The sequence below is a fragment of the Drosophila arizonae genome, chromosome 4, assembly GCF_054131065.1.
Source record: "Drosophila arizonae isolate 15081-1271.41 chromosome 4, UAZ_ARI_1.0, whole genome shotgun sequence".
In the NCBI taxonomy this organism is placed as follows: domain Eukaryota; kingdom Metazoa; phylum Arthropoda; class Insecta; order Diptera; family Drosophilidae; genus Drosophila; species Drosophila arizonae.
The window spans coordinates 25697794-25715125 of NC_142924.1; the positions used below are offsets into that span (position 1 = coordinate 25697794).

Sequence of the window (17332 nt, forward strand, 5' to 3'; positions counted from 1 at the left end):
GCTTGGAGGGTTCAGGGTATCTCCTAGTCGAGCAGTCTCGACTGGAGCTTTCTTACTTGTTTTTTTAAATGGTTTATAAATACATATATATGTATTAGGAGACCTGGGGCATTTCCGTGTTAACTGAGAATTTTCAAGTGCTATAATAGTGCCTTGAAATTTGAAATATAGGGAGGCGTTGCAAATTATGTTGTTTTTAATGTCGACGGTTAGTCGATGGCAATGTTCTTACTTATTTTTCTGAGAAATCTTGAGTGATATTTAGAGTCAATTTGTTCTGTTAAAACGATTTATTTATTTCAACGCTTATATTAAAAATTTGCATTAACAATGTTTATCGAATATAATTGTATGGGTAATTGTTTTCATTCAATATATGTTTAAGTGCACTTAGTTTTCATTATTTGTGTGTGTAGAGTGGGTATCCAAGATCCTGTCAGTTACAGCTTTTCTCTAAAAATAGGATGTGACATCAATGGGAGAAGAATTGAATGATGATATGTCGTAAATCTGCATAGGAGTTATAGACATCGAGATAGATATAGATGCGTTCATTTTGTATTGTTACATTATCCACCAGTGGCGTTTAAGTCTGTTTCTAGGTTTTAGCTCAGGATGCTATAAAAGATTTTTGTAAACGGAGGACAAAGTCGGGAAGCATGTCAACGGAAGATTTTGAAATGGAAGTCAAAGTTTGTGTTCAATTGAACTGCTCACAGTAGAACCGCACATAATTATCAACGGATCATATCTTTCGATTTAAAATTTGGTTTAAGTTGCCTTGGAAACGTAAATATGTGTACTGTTTTCTTATATTCTCGTTATTCAATATTCGATTTATCTATTATAGTAAGCCAATGTGATAATGACCAATTGTTATCTTTCATATTAAGAAGCAAGGGGATCTACACAATCTCAATTCACGCTACTGATAGTCGACGGAGTCGCTGTCCAGCAACGTCGAGGACACTTCCGAGATGCGTCTATGCCAGTAGTCCTGATAGCGCGATTCGGGTTGTGCAGCAGAGCGCCACGGTGGCCATTTCAGCTATTCCTCAACAATGTCCCACACCATGAGCGAAGCGTCTGTTCCGCCCACAGTGATGAGCGTGTGATCCCCGCACAGAAAACGCACGCAGGCCAGCATGCCGGAGTAAACCTTGCACTCGTGGAACTCGGCGCGCGGTGAGATGCACGGATATCTGTTAAAGCCAATTGATTATAGATTATCACATATTGTTAAGCGCTGTGTATCTTGTCTCACCTGAACAGCCGCAGGTATCCCTCCGCATCGCCCGATGCGAGCATATCGTGAGCCGCGGAGCGACAGCAGGTGGCTATGATGGTGTTGGCGTTGCCGTAGTAGCGATTGCTCCATTGACCAGCCACCAGGAAGCCCACGGTGCAATTGTTCGTTAGCCACTTAACATCTTTCATGGCAATGGGACTTCGCTCCGGGGACAGAGACTTCGCATCCCAGAACAGCAGATCAAAGTCAATGGTCACTGTCTGCACGAAGTTCCCGTCCATGCTCCAGTCCAGATGCGTCAGTGGCTGGGAGCCGCGTATCTTGTTGACTTTCTTGTAGGAAAACCCATCGCGCGAGACACGGAACAGGTAAATGCTTCCATTTTGCGATCCCATGGCAATCATGTCGCCGACTGTAGCACAGACTTGGCATAGAGTATTTGCATAGTGGGGATAACTGAGCACACTTACCCTGGTTAAATGACACGCAGTTCAAAGGTGAGCCGCATACACGCAGCGTTAACATAACTGCTCCGTTGTCGCAGTTGATGACCAGCAGGTGGCCTTCGGTGCTGCCAGCAGCCAGTGCCGTGCCAAACGGGTGGAAGGCCAGTGCCACGCACTCATAGCCCGTTTGTATGGTCCAAATGAGTTTGTTCTTGCGCCAGAGCGCCACGTGCTTGTCATGGCCGGCCGTGGCATAAAGCTCGTCCTCGGGGTGGGCGGCGAGGCCCCAAAGTTGTCTGCCGTGGCCGAAGACAACCTGCGTGAAGCGCCGTTGCAACGAGCCCTCTAAGATGTTGTTTCTTGTCGTTCCCACGTAGATGTTGCCATCATTTCGGCCTGGTCGCTGGGGATAAATTGTCCTCACTCCACCGGCCGCTTCGGGTAGCTGAGGTGTCACATCGATTAATGTATATACATATATACGTGTATTTAGATTGTAAGGGCGACTTCCTACCTTTGTGTCCGCAATTTTTTTGTAATTTTGCAGCGAGTCCCAAGCTGCAATTTTGCGATCCTTTTCGCCACCTGACAGCAAAGTTCCCTCGCCCAGCATAATCAGGCAGCCGATGCCCTTATTGTGGGCCTCAAACTCGGTGCGCACAAAGTATGCGCCATCGGAGTCCACGGAGTATATGGTAATGAAACCATCAGAATCGGCGGTAATCACATCGCCATCCGGCTCGAATTGCACGCTGGTAACGTGGGAGCGCGATGGCTGCTTCACAATATCAGTGCGCTCAAAGAAACCATCCTTACGCCGGTGCCAGAAGGCCAAATGACCGCGGCCATGGGTGATGATGAGATTATCATCCAGGGGGTGGAAAGCAGCGCCCGAAAGGCCTTCCTGCAGGGTCTGCAATTGGAGTAAAGCAATCGACAATCAATGAAGAATCTAGAAGGGGTAAGGCATGTTCGCCACTTACGGCCACTTTGCCCAGCAGGTGGCCCCATTGCCATTGCCAGACGGACAGGATGCTCTCGCGACCGCTGTCCACGGCCAGTATATAGCTGCCTCCATTCTGAAAGGCAATTGGATTATGTAACTTGGGCTCCATTGGATAGGGCTTCAAGGGGCTTACCAATTGGGAGAATGCTACTGCGGTAACTCCCGTATCCAATTCGCCCATGCCGAAGACGTAGAGGGTCTGCAGTGACTCGGTGCTCCAAATGCGGACATGCGCCTGAGACTTACGATCGCGTCCAGCCTTTTGACCCGATGCCACCAATTCCCGAGACGGATGCACGTCCATGCTGTGCAACAACATGGGAGATGAGACAACCATAGTTGAGATCTGAAATAGTCAAACTTACCACATGATGTCCTCCGTGTGGCCTATGTAGTGGCGCTGTGCATCCTCGTCGCGATCGAATAGGACGGCCACGGCAGCTACGTAGTAGAGCAGCTCTCCGCTTGGCAGTACCCAGAGATTGCGGCGCGCATCGATTCCTCTGTAGCCGTGTCTATCGAAAGCCAAACAGTGAGTGAATGAATGAGCAAATGCTGCGTTGGCATGGAGCTTATGGCATAAATGTATACTCACACCCACTGGAGCTGTAGTTTTTTGTCTGGTGGCGAGTTTTCAGCCGGTGCATGGTGCACGGGGGGATAGAAGGTGCGCCTCAAACCCCGTATGGTCACCTTTGTGGGCTCCTCTTTCATGATGTCCAGCATGGTGTACTCTCCGTTCGGCCGAAGAATCTCACTCTCTGGGGCATAGAGGATTCGCGGCCGGCTCTTGCTCCTAGGTCGCGTACCACGCAACGGCACCTTTGGCAGCTCCTCCGTGGAGAGTATGGGGGCCGCAGCAACCACCGAAGGGCGTGAGCGCGAGCGTCGAATGGGCGAGCCAGCAATCAAGGCCGTCCCAGTGGCCAAATAGAATGTGTCTACGTCGGCGAACTCATTGCGTAGCTGCGAAAAACTGCGAACCTGCCGGCCCATAGAGCAGCAACAGCAGGTTGCAAATGTGCGAAATTTAGCAAGGTTTGTAATATTTCACGTCTTATATTATTTTATGCTAATTAAGATATTATGCCAAAAATTGTTTGGCATGAAAGAAATGAAAAGAAAGCTCTCGGAGCCCACGTCATCTTACCTCCTGCCCAGTACCTGTGTACATTTTTTTAGCGCCGTTAATTTTCAGCACTTGACCCAAATCCTCGAGCACTTCCTCAAACGGCTGCGAGGTGCGTAGGTTAAGCAAAACGCGACACTGGAAAGCGAAGAAACTATATGTAATATATGTATAATTCGTATATAGAAAATTGTACGTCCCTAATCTAATGGGCTAAGGCCAGAGGCCGTTTTATGAGTGGGTAATTAGTCAGGGAGCCATAAAATATGAATTATTGGGCTGTGTGAAGTATGTGTACGCACATAAATACTATATATGTGTATATGTGCATGTTTGGAGTTCAGCATTGACTGTGCGCATTGACTTTTCAACACTCGTCCTGCGACAGGAACTTAGCCGTGACACGCCACTTCCGCTTCCGCTACCCCGGCCATGACACTTCAAGTTTGTAAGTAAAGTTGGTAGCAACAAATATTTATAATTACGTGCCTACACACATACACTCTTACGCAGAAACGTTAATGTGTATATATATATATATATATATATATATATATATATATATAACTTTATATATATATATATATTTACACATTAACGTTTCTGCGTAAGAGTGCGTATGTTTGTGTATGTATATATATATATATTCATATTCATATTCATATTCATATGAATGTGGCGACACCAACATCCTCGTATGCTTCTTGGCTCAGCCGCCAGCCGAGGCTGTGACCCACTTTGCGTTTTATTTCACTGCTTAATGGTATTATTTGTAGTTGCTAGGGGTCGTCGGGCTATTCCAGCATTGTTTGCCTTCTACTTGTGCTGCTTCTTGCTGTTTCGGCTGCCACTGCTCGCTGCTAGTTGTTGCTATTGTTGTTTTTGTTGCACTTAAACTTTTGCGCTCATAATTGGATGTACACGCAACATCCACCTCCTGCCCAGATGAGCGATACGCATTGTTGCATTTGCCTGCTTAGCCGCGGCTTTATTTGCTGTTGCTTTCCCTCTGCCTGCTAGCCTGCCTGCTCTCGGTGCTTATGTCAAGTGTGCATCTTAAGTTTTAACGACCTTCAGGCCTTGATATCTGTTAGTCACGCGAGACCATGTCTCGCAAAAATTAAAGCATCTGGCGTAAACTTTATCTGCTGCCCGGCTCCTGCTGACAATTGCCAACAGGACCAACTTTGGCATTTAGTATGAACTGGATCTAATTTATGTATTTAGTTAATATTCGCTGGAAAAGTGTCTAATGGTTTTATTTCCATGTTGAGAGCTGTCTGCTGTTGATTTTGCTGAGACTGATTGCGACGAAGTTCTCTCTCTTCTTTTTTGGCAGTATTCCTAACATTAGATAACCCATCTAGTTTATGTTAGAACGAAGATTATAAAAGTGTGGCGCATAAAATAGCAAACCGCATGTGGTTTAGGCACTACTCATCTTGTATATTTAAGTAGTACATATTGTCAGATCTCAAACTATTCTACAGAATTATTGTTTATAGTATATTAAGTACAATTGCAAATAAAAAGATCATTTAGCACAACAGGCCGATCCTTTACTCAAAATAAGGAAATCACTGCAATTCAGTCATATCACAAGCAATCATTACAATAGGAAGACTTCGGAGAACTGAGTATAACCTATAATTTTCGGAATATATATATGTGCTTTACATTTGTGTCGATTATGAAACACTGCTACTAAATGCAAATTTTATAACCCGAACCTATTGAAAATTGTATTTCAGTTTATAAATGTTTTGTGGAATGTAGGCAAGGAAGAGGCAGGAAGAGTACGAAGTGTAGCAATCTGCTTAAAGTATGCGTCCGTTCGACTGTATTAGCCCGTCGATTAGAACCGATAAGATAGATTCTTCTCAATATGTTCACCTTTTATCGATAACTATTTCCGTTTCAATAAAATCGATTAAAACATTATTACCAGTAATTTTAATATTCCTTGCACATTTTTAGAGGTCTAAAGGGTCTCAACATTTGAACTCCCCTTTGGACCTTTATTGCTTACCTTCGCGTTATAGTTTACTAGTTAAACAAGCTTTAAAATTGTCATAGCCAGTTTAGACTTTAAATTTGAAGACCTTGACCAGTTGGAACAAAGTGTGTTCTTGTATTGCTGCTCCGACTCTTAGGGCGATCAATTTGATTTTTTTACATTTGTCCGAAAACTCTCAAAACAGTACCATTTAGAGCATCTGGCCTAATGGTTCTTGCTGGGGTCGACGAAGAGGCGGAACTGGGCAGGCTAACCGTTTGCTGACTGCCTAGACTACTGTTGGCAACTATTAATCACGATTTATTGATTGTTTATCAACCCGACACACCTGAGGCTAACTGCTGTGAGCACGGGCGACGGTAGAGCCGGACGGATAAAGTGGTGCGATGTGATGCGTCTCTTTCGGCGGACTGAGTCGACAGTAGCGATAACATTTAATAATGCATGGTAAACTAGCCGACCAGACGGTATTATTTCACTTCGAGACTTCAACTTCTGTGTATGCACAATCTGCAAGCTGTACACAAATTATGCATGATTGGCACTTATTGGAAATAAAGCGCTCTCTCCCACACATACACACTTTGTCTCTTTCTGTCCATCTGTCTTTATCTGTGTGTAGGTGTGTGTGCTCCAAAGGTGACAGGCAGGAGCAGCAGCTGCACTCAAGATGCCAGTCGTTGCAGTATAAACAAATATAATTATGTGCGTAAATAATTACATTACTCTGGCAGCTCCAATCAGGTGACCCCAAACAAATGGCATTTGTTAAGCCAATTACGTGCACTTTCGGTGGGGTATGGTCGGGTTGGGTCGGGGCTAGGGCCGGGCGGGCAACAGCTGACGGAAGAACGAAGTACGTCGTACTGCCTGTCCGTGTATTGCGTACTTCCTCCTTCCGCATGACACAATCATGCATGGTGTATTTGCATTTGTGTGTGCGTGTGTGTGACAGCAGGCGACAGCTGTGGAGGTGAAATTTTAACATTTTTTGTTAAAGGCTCAAACGGGGAACCACACCCACATTTGTCCAATAATCCCATCCCGACGCCTGACCAACTCTTGGCTGATTTCCTTTCTCCGTTGTTAAGATCACAGAAATTTTTTTAAAATAACTTGTGCGACTCCTCCATACTGTTGACACAAAGGAATTCAATAAAATTCAGAAATATCTGCATAAAACAAAGAACCCCTAAACAAGCGAGCAGCCTCCTTGTTGCAAGCGAATAAAGGCAGCCAAAAGGAAGTTGCAGTCGGTTACACCGACCTCCGAATACCTTACTTCTCTGATTACATGTTATAATTTGCAAGTCATTCAAAAAGAGATTTATATATGGTAATTATATAATAATAAAGAGTCTATATGGACCTGTCGACGCATGTTACCTTTATATTTTCATCATAATTTTTATTTTATATTCTAAGCTATCCTCAGAGAAATTTGTAGGTGGTTAAAGCCCCCAGTAAAATAACCAGATATTACTTTAAAATTAAATGACAGTTAAACATGAAATATAATACATGTATGTATATTAATTTTGACGTATTGTTGGTCTTAAAGGAAAAGCTATATCTGATAAGAATTTGCTTACATTCGTATCGAAAAGTATCTTAATGAAAGTATTTCATACTAATATTCGAAAGTAGTCACAACAATTGGCAGTTAATTGTAATTAATTGGATGACAACTGTCGTTGAGCGGAAGAGAAGCTGAAATGACCCGCTTTGCAGCGCATTCGCAGTTGGCAGTTGGGCCGGGCTGCGCATTCTTTGTGGGTTTTTGCATGCTTTTCAGGGCCCAGAACTTTTTATGTTTGCCGTCATTTAACGTATGTACCTGGACGTCAGATGCTGTTGCATCAGTTTCTGTTGGCATGTCTTTGTTGACTATTCAATACGGCTGCCGGGCAGAGAGACTGTGGCCTCCGCGTCACGGGCATGTGGAGAGCTGAAAAAGTTTCCATGTGTGTGCCGAAACAATAAGTGAAAAGTAAAGTTGATCATACGTCAGCACGAAAGTTTTACCGGCAAAGTGGCAAGAATCAAAATACAATGCGGCACGTTGCACGTGCTACTTTGCGATGCCAAATATTATTTAGCGCCAGTCACGAGACTGCAACACGCCATTATGCACAGCCACTTACTGTGGCACAGCGCGAGAGTGCGAAAGCACGAGAGGGAGCAGAGCCAAATGCAGTCGCCGTCGCCGTCGCTGTCGATGGCAATGGTAATGGAATTGGCTAATGGAAGGCCCTCTATGTCTCTGTGGCCATGCTCAAATGCTCGCTATGCTTGTGTAGTCTGCGTCTGTAACATATTTAGCGGTATTCCCGGCTTCACTCGTCGAGGCTGGGTCATGTCCTTGGCCTGTTTGGGCACTGAGCGCGTGCAGCCCTGGCTCCTCTCGTACGAGAAACAAAACTCTTCGAGCAACAAAACTCAAAGGCATAACAATTTCCCTTTGTCGTTGTCGGTGTTGCTCTTATGACTGCTGTTGATGTTATAAGTATGTTGTTTTGTGAGCTTTGAATTGCTGGTCGGTTCTGTGGCTGTATCTGACATCTTCTGTTATGCAATGAGACTTTAACCCATTTCTGGACATTTATAGAATCACTTATTTCAGTTGCATTGTATTTAATTAATATTGTCTTAGGTGAAATGTCATTTACAAAAAGACTTATTTCATTTATCAGATCTGTATTAACTGTTTTTCGCTGACAAATTTTAAAATACCTACTAAATATGAAGAGCCTTACAAACTTGCGAGATATTACACTGAAGCTCAATAAACTTTGGTTCGATGGCAAACCCTAACCCAGAGTATTACAAATGTCAGTTTCAGAATCGATTAATCGATTGTGTTACCGTATCACAACGTAATTTATGTCGGCTTCATGCCGACATTCGGTAACAGGAGAACCTTATATGTATGTTCATGTATAATCTCGTCTGAAATATATTCGAACTTGAGTTATTGATCCCAGACGACGGTATTTGTTGATGTTATTTGGAAATTATAATTATAGTAGGTTTGACTTGTTTTTCATTTCATTCCTACAAAGCATCCAAGAACTTGCCATTTCAGAATATGGCTTATTTAAAGAATGTGATTCAGTAATGAACGAATCCTGCTGACCTCGAAAATTGCTTTTACCAAAAGATATATAGCTAAGTAGCCTTGGGAGGTACTAGAGCCCGTGGCGAAAGCAGCAAAAGTGACGTCCTGTAAAATGCAGCCCAGTCCCATCACGTGCCATACTTACTATGCTTTTACCTAAGAATCAGACTCAGACTACGCGGACCGCCTGCAATTTAAGGTATTTTTATTCATAAAACATCACCTGCCTCTTGGGAAGCAAAAAGAGTGCCGAAAAATTTAGTTGCACTTAGCGAAATTACCATAAAACATTATTACTGCTTCGAGCACGACACCAATTTATCCGAGCCGAAGCCAAACCCAGCCGAAACCAGCTGAAACCCAGGACCGACTACGCGACCTAGGCTAGGCAAGGATAGTCCAAGTAGTACAGTGGAGTGCAAGTCCCAAACCTATTTGGGCCGTTTCGGCTATGAAGCCAGCAAATATTTAACCTGCTGTGCAGAGTACGGAATGCGGAGAGTGGGAGTCCTGGGTTTTTCTGTTCCAGCGGAAACAACCAAATTGACCGTGGCGTCAATTTGGCTCCCGCGCCGTTGTTGCATGCATACGAGTATAATAAAATACAAATTGCAGACAATTGATTTTTCATATGATTGCTGCATTCCTTTGGGTGTGCCGAAAAGTAGGCAAAGGTTAATTGCCCTGTGCTCCGCCTGTCAGCCCCTCTGCAAGCACATATTTGAATGTCAAAGTGAAGTACAGCTAGTTATTGGCCTTGCGTGGTAGCGCTCTGCTCTCATCAGAAACACCTTATATATACGACCAGATAAGCACCAAATTCGAATGGGAGATAGGAACTTCAAATTTGCTGTTCAAATAGTTTTTACGAGAAGGAGTACCCGATTGAATTGTTTGTTTCCAAATCTATACAAATTGAATTAATACATGATAAATATATGGTAGATGCATGCTGCATGGCATAGATAAATATGTGAGGATGTGAGGATATACAAGTCCGAATAGGTGCCATATTCGCAAATAACTACCACAAAGAGATGCCCATGCAAATCAAATAAATATATTAAAACAATAGTTTATTTATTGAAAACAGAAACACATGTTTGCATATGCTGCTAAGTGGACAATCGGACGTACCAAACAAATAAGATTTACCAATTGAATATATAAAATGCAAACAAGCCAAGTTGAAAAGCGAATTGGTTACAAATACATTCAAGCCTCGCGTCCAGGTGATCACCGGGCCACCTGTGGTCAGGTATGCATGCAGATAAATGAATATGTGGTATTATTTTGCAGAAACTCTGCTGAATATTCAGTTTATGCTAAAATAGGAAGAAACGCGGCTGGAGTTTATATGTGTGTTAAATATCTATTGACGTTTGACACATTTCGGAATAACTGTAGATATAATTTGCATAATTTATGCACTTTTGTTCAACAATTTCATCAATTATTTTTAGTGGACTAGCTTTTAGTTATCATTTTCTAAATCGTAGGTAAATGAGATGTCGTGTTTATATGTATATTCATATATACATATACTCTACTACATAAATATTTTGGAGCCAAGTGTAAACACAGTAAATAAATCTGTTATACAAATATGAGAGTCGAGAGCTGCTGGGAAAATTTGTATTTGGCTTTTTTTAATCTACATTCAATACTACAAACAGTTTGATGGGTAAAACAATAAAAGCATGTGCAGGGGAATGTATTTATAACTGATAAATATTTGGGGGATTGGGGCCCCTGCACTCACCTGAACGGAATGATCCAAATTATTGATGATGCGTATCACCCGACCTGCACTGCGCTTTATAGAGCCCGATGTGGTCGATAATGTGCCCAAATCCGCTTCCATTATTGAGGGCTTTCGACTGGCGGGCTTCGAGCCCCAGCCCTGATTTCCGGGCGAAGCGTACCACATGCCGTTCTTTTTACCGTAGCTGGCGGGCTGTCCGCGGAAACGAAAATAAACAAATAGGAAAATACGTAAATTGTTGGAAAGTCCACCGCTGACCATATACAAATGTATATACATATACACGTGCGCGTGTGTGCGTGTTTTTTTTTTTTTTTTTTTTTGGTCGTTGTGTTCGTGATTGTGTGTATGTTGTGGGTAGGCGTTCGTTTCGTTAAGTTGACGTCTTTTGTGAAAATTTTTCGCGCAAATCTGAAATTAATGAAATTGTTTTGCCGAACGCAAGAGACATGGTCGAAATCTGTGACACTTGTTTCGACTGATGCATATCTTAAAGTACATGTATGTATATACATGTATGTATATATACTTATATTTAGAAATAATTAGATTCATTTAGGTTTATATAAAAAAGGAATCAACATTTTAAAATCTATTACAGAATGTTTATTTAATTTTTATCCTGTGCTAATACATAATTATGAAAGATCATTGATTTTGAGTTAGTATTCAAGTTCAAGTTCCAACACCTTGGAAGATGTACATTTTACTTATACAGATTAGCTCAAACTTAACCAAATCGTTAACTTCACTTCCTGAACGAGTATAAAAAACATGTAAGAACGTTGCTTTCGGGCGTTACCAACTCCAGAATACTCATTCACATCCCATCAGCAATTTAGTAGTTAAGTATAGTTCTGATACTGTAGAAAATACCGATTTGCCACGCCCCTACTGGGCTTAGGCACCTCATTTTCGTTGGATGCTTACACTTACGCTTTAAGAGGCATTTTTTGATCATAGATAGAGGAAATTATTACTTCACTATCCAAATACTCTACCCGAGTATATGTATCATATTTCAGGTTTATAGCATAAAACTACCCAAAATAAAGTACGGTACGAAAGATCACTATATTTTCAGGTCTGATTTGCCACGCCCCCAATGAGCGTAGATATATTCGCCATAGCTCGTGATCTTGTGTGGTCGACACGAATCTACATTCCAAATTTCAGCTTTCTAGCTCTTCATCTAATATGATTTCTGGCATATCGGAAATTGCATTTGCCGATTGGCGTATTTCCGCGTATAGTAGCTAAACTCAAAACGAATTTATTGCTAGAACACAATTCAATCAGTTTACTAATTGGATAAATGGATTGTTCAATTATTTCTATTGACTTAGCCGATTTAATGAGAGTCCAATCGTTGAGTATTATATATACTATACTTTTATTATATATACAGTCTAACAAAACATTTATACCCTGATTTCCCATTTTCAATGAGTTCAGAGTATAGAAAATAGTGCTAAAAGTTAATCGCCAAGTGTTTAAAATGTTGCAAGGCTTTTTAAAAGGTGACAATTTAATTTGAATATCAGTGAAACGGACACTTTTCAAATTAATTTCATGCACAAATATATTTTTAATGAAACTGCCGCAGGAGCCTAGATTCAGAAGCTCAAATTGAAAATAATCCAAATTCATTTAAAACACAATTCTTCAGCCAACATTTGTGCAATGCCTTGCGACAGGTTGACCCCAATTACGCAGCGAGGCCTGTCGAGACGAAATATACTTTAAATAAATAACCATAAATATGTATGTCTACATATATGCACGCATGTATGTTATATGTGCTGTGCATACATATCAAATCTGAATACATATGTATATATGCCCTGACGCAGCACGCACACAGGGCTCCAATCAAAATCAAGGCTCTTAATTGAAATTCAACAAAATGCTGTACAATCGCAGCATTGGCTTTGAGTGCTAAAAGCGAATTGTATCAACCACGTTCTCAAACATTTTTTCCGAGTGCGAAATCTCACATTGGAATATATTAATTTCAATAAATAAATAATAATGGCACTAAGTGTGAATATAATGGGTTTCCCTTCCAAGTATATTTTTATCACGCGTTCTGCTGACTGCGCACTTAGCAGCGACTGCGCTTGGGTTGCGCTGCAGTGTGGGCAATTTTATTTATTTCTTGAATAATTTCTTTTGTAGACATACAATCTTAATGAAACTTTCATAGCGTGGTCATATGCTTAAAATGTGTGCACATTCCAAAGCACAAGTCTCTAGTACTTAAATGAATTAAATTGTGGGCGAAGGGGGCGTGGTATCCTAAATCTGTAAATTACAAAATCTTTGTATCGATCAACTGTATATACACAGTAAGTCTGAAGTCTCTAAATCTGAAGTCTAAAATTAATTTGAGCACTTTGAAACAAGTAAAAACGTTGCAGTCGGTCATTACCGATTGCGAACTACTCATTCACATCCCATCAGTAATTTAGTTGCTAAGTTTCGCTACTGTAGTAAATTTAGTTTTTCCCGATTTGCCACACCCCTAGTAGGCGTAGACATCCCATTTTGGTCAGTTCTTAGTACGGGCTAACGGTACCCTAACTGCCCCTAAAGGGGCGCAAAAAAAGGCAGAATTTAAATAATCACTGTATCTTCAGTTCAGATATGCCATGCTCCTGTGAAAAAGTTCAGCGTTCTAGCTGTAAAACTCTTGGAAATACAGTTTTATCCGATTTGCCACGCCCCCAATAGGTGTAGATATATCTGCCATAGCCTGTTATCTTGGGTAGTCGACGCGGATCTACATTACGAATTTCAGCTTTCTAGCTCTTCAACTAATATGATTTCTGGTATATCGGAAAATGCATTTTCCCATTTGCCATGTGGGCGGATAGGGAAAATTTTAACACTTTATAAATAAGTCTCTATAAGTCTCTAGCTTCAATAGCGCCGAAATAAACTGCGTTCATACGGACAGACAGACGGACGGGCGGACAGCAAGACGGACATTGTACAATATTCTAATTCACTTTCGTGAATGAGTATAATAATGCACTTTTGTGAATGAGTATAAAACCGAAGTCCATTTTTCGATTATTCTCGATAAAAAAGTTATCGGATGAGTTATCGAAAATGTGATAAATTTGTACTGCGTATGGTGCACACGAGTATGCATGCTAAATTTCAGCTCTCTAGCTCTTATAACTTCTGAAATCGACGCACTCATACAGACGGACGGACAGACGGACAGGGCTATATCGATTCAGCTTGTCGTGCTGATCAAGAATATATATACTTTATGGGTTCTGCGATGATAACTTCTGCCCGTTACATAGTTTTTCACAAAACCATTATAACCTGATTTCCCATTTTCAATGGGTTCAGGGTATAAAAACTTTGCAGTCGGGCGTTACCCACCGCAGAAACTCATTCTCAGCCCATTTTAATTTGAGTTTCAAGCTTTAATACTGTAGAAAATTCCCTATTTGCCACGCCCCCACAGCATATTTTTCAATATGTCTCACCCTAAATAGAAACTATCCAAATTTAGAGCTTCTAGCTCCTAACTAAGCCCCTTTAAGCGTAGATATATCCATCATAGCTTTTTAGTTTTGGGTGGCCAGCCCGAGTATACATATATACCAAATTTCAGGTTTCTAGCTCTTCAACTAAGATTATTTCTGCCGCTCCAAATTTCAAGTCTCTAGCTTCAACAGCGCCGAAAACAAATTGCGTTCATACGGACAAGCGGAGGGACAGTAAGACGGATATATACTCAATATACTCATTTCAATTTCATGGATGAGTATAAAAACAAACTAAACTACATTTCTCAATGTGTTTAAGTGGGTAAGTAAACGATTTTACGCGAAGGCTTCTTAGACTCTCTGTTAATATTTTAGGCCAAGTGTTGAATTATGACCCGAATAACAGAAACCAGTCTAGACTTCCTCTCATGTTTGCGTATTTATTTGTTTACAAGATATTTGCATAACAACCGTTTCGTTTACGACAATCAAATTAAATATCCCCAAGTAATAATAATCAGGACGATAATGGTTAATGTGAAAGAAGTGTGGGCAAGCTGTTCCTGCGATTGGGATACTACTTGAGCCGCTGAAGGGCTCATGGTCCCTGTGGATTGCTTCAATGAATTTTCTGCGAGACTACACCTCAAACGAAGGGCTTTGAAGTTGCGCTTACTTTGCCTGCCTGTGTGCTTTTCCGAGTTGCTCAAAGTTTAATTGAGCGCGTAATTTAAGCTTTTGCAAAGCTATTTGCTTAGTAGCAGAGCTATATGTGCGTTAGTTTTCATTAGAAGATGCAAGGCCAATAACAGCATTTATCAAGGATCCGAATCATCTCCCTGCCATTAGCACATTTGAGTTAAAGCATTTCGATGTCAAAAACACGGTTGATTTCAAATCTCCCTAACCTAACCAATCAAATGTGCGATACTTCGCAACTTGCATTTTGTATTTAGTAAAAACAAAACGGTAATGGTAAAATCTTTTGGTTTAGACTACTCAACCCCGAGGTAAAAGAGTGTATTGTTTTTTTTTACAGCTTTCGCCTTTCTGTCCGTCTGTCTGTCCGTATAAACGTATGTTATTTTACCGTTACTTAACAAAGAGACTCGAAATTGTGATATATAATCTAAAGAGATAATAATACAATGTATGATATGACAGTCATATAAATCTTTCTTCTAAAATTTTGATCTCATCTCCGTTACTCTCCTATGTAATCGTTTAAAGAGTTGAAAAGAATATCCACGAATTAGAAAAGTTTTTTCTAAATTGAACAACTTAATTTTTATACCCTGAACCCATTTTCAATGGGAAATCTGGGTGTAATGGTTTTGTTAAATGTATGTAAAATTCATAGCTAACTGATATTATTCACATTTTATGGGCTTATACGATAAACCATTCCAGCTCACTTTCTAATTTTGCTAAAGTAATGGACAGAATATTTTGAATAAACAGCTGTGTCGATTTGGCCCTGTCCCTCGTCTGCGCGCCTATGTGTTGACGTTCTGGGAAACTATAGGAACTTGATATTGATCTGATATTACATCATCATAGATAGATAGATCTGATATACATCAGTATGCATTATGTTAAAAAATCGCTGAAGAACTTTTAAATAATTCTGATGAGTCAGATTACATTCTGGTAAAGATAGAAGTTTTTAAAAAATTGTCTTAGTCAGAGTTAAGTTATCTAAAATTTTAAATGGAAATTAAAGAGTATAATTATCAGTGCACTCGAGATTACTGGGATTTCATTTATTTGTCTTTTAGGTTTGAATATTTTAAGTCTGCTTATGCGAATGAGTGAAAAACTAGATCTAATTCATTCAAGAATTTTTTTGCTCCTTTTTAGAGACCTTCATTTGATTTGCTGTATTCGATCATCAGGTGAGAGAAAAGTTTGTATCAGCTAGAAAATCTCTTTAGTTCAGTACATAGTCTCTTCAGTCTATCTGCCTTAAACTTATTTGTAGGAAATGATTTATGAGTACTGAATTTGTGGTTGAAAAGTTTCAAAACGCTCAAATGCTATTTTGTGACACAGATCTTGCATATTATTGGGCTGCATGCAAAAGGCATTTCATTCTTTTGTGGAATTCAAATGAAATATTTAAACATGCGCATACGGTGGTTCAAAAAATGACAGTCGCACAGCCTGTACACGTAGACCATTAAAAAACACTTAGAAAAACAACAAAAGTCATTTAAACTTTTTACCAACTTCTTTTTTTCTGCAGTTTGACTGTGTGTATACGGCAAATAGCAGAAAAAATGCGAAATTAAGAGATGTGTGCCGGTGGATGTTGAGCAGTGGGTAGTAGGTAGAAGGCGGTGGGCGGGGGATTGGTTGGGAAGTTGGATAGTGGGATTGTGGGGGTGGGCCCATTGTTTACACTGAACACTGACCCAAGACTTGGTCGGCGATGTGAGCATCACAAAGGGCGAACTTTCCTCGCTATCCTCGTCGATATACATTTGGGCGAAAGTTTTGCACTAGCCGTTGATGAGTCCGTGTTGGCCGTTGAGTGTTGGGCGTTCTGAGCCCTGCGGGTGCGCCAGTTTGCTTACTTTAGTTGCCTCTTTGCTTTTAATTCACTTGCAGTTGCAGTTTTTCTTTACAAAAACAATAACAGCAGCAACAACAACAACAGCGGCAGGAACTCCGCACAGCATTAAGTTAATAATAAATAAACGTAGTTTTCTCGCCCGCCAAAGCGCAGTATGTATAGCTTAAACGTTCACTTTGTCTGGCTGCCGTTTTAAAACGTGTTAATTGCTGGAATTTAATTTAATAGCACTTTAAATTTGTTGATTGCTTGCCCAGTGCAAACAGATCGCGCTTATGCAACACCACATGATAGATAGCCATAGTCATAGTCATAGCCATAGTCGTAGTCGTAGCCCTAGAGTCAGAGTCGGAAGCGAAGCATTCTCGAACCAGGATAAGAACGACACGTGTTTCATGAACTTTCACTTCAATTTTAATTATATTTCGTTCAGTGGCTTCTCGCGTCGCATTTAGGTATCGTTTCCTTGGCGTTTGCCAAACGACTGCGGCTAAGTGGCTGAAATTCAAAATCGAAAG

At 40.9% G+C, this 17332-nt stretch overlaps 1 protein-coding gene across 2 annotated transcripts in view; it reads right to left on the minus strand.

Moving 5' to 3' along the window:
• Positions 1-247: 247 nt before the first annotated feature.
• Positions 248-17332, minus strand: part of DCX-EMAP (Doublecortin-domain-containing echinoderm-microtubule-associated protein) — a 41911-nt gene continuing 24826 nt past the window's right edge. Inside the window, exons 1-11 of one of the 2 annotated variants that reach the window (XM_018005925.2) lie at positions 16654-17316; positions 10728-10922; positions 3852-3968; positions 3297-3685; positions 3067-3216; positions 2835-3006; positions 2679-2774; positions 2210-2608; positions 1720-2140; positions 1265-1661; positions 248-1202 (exon numbers count right to left, since the gene is read on the minus strand). In XM_018005925.2, the coding sequence (XP_017861414.1) occupies positions 1049-1202; positions 1265-1661; positions 1720-2140; positions 2210-2608; positions 2679-2774; positions 2835-3006; positions 3067-3216; positions 3297-3685; positions 3852-3968; positions 10728-10922; positions 16654-16722 (2559 nt within the window). In that variant the 5' untranslated portion in view covers positions 16723-17316 and the 3' untranslated portion in view covers positions 248-1048. Of the gene's footprint in view, positions 1203-1264; positions 1662-1719; positions 2141-2209; positions 2609-2678; positions 2775-2834; positions 3007-3066; positions 3217-3296; positions 3686-3851; positions 3969-10727; positions 10923-16653; positions 17317-17332 lie in introns of those variants that run through there. The other variant, XM_018005924.2, reaches the window with a different exon arrangement.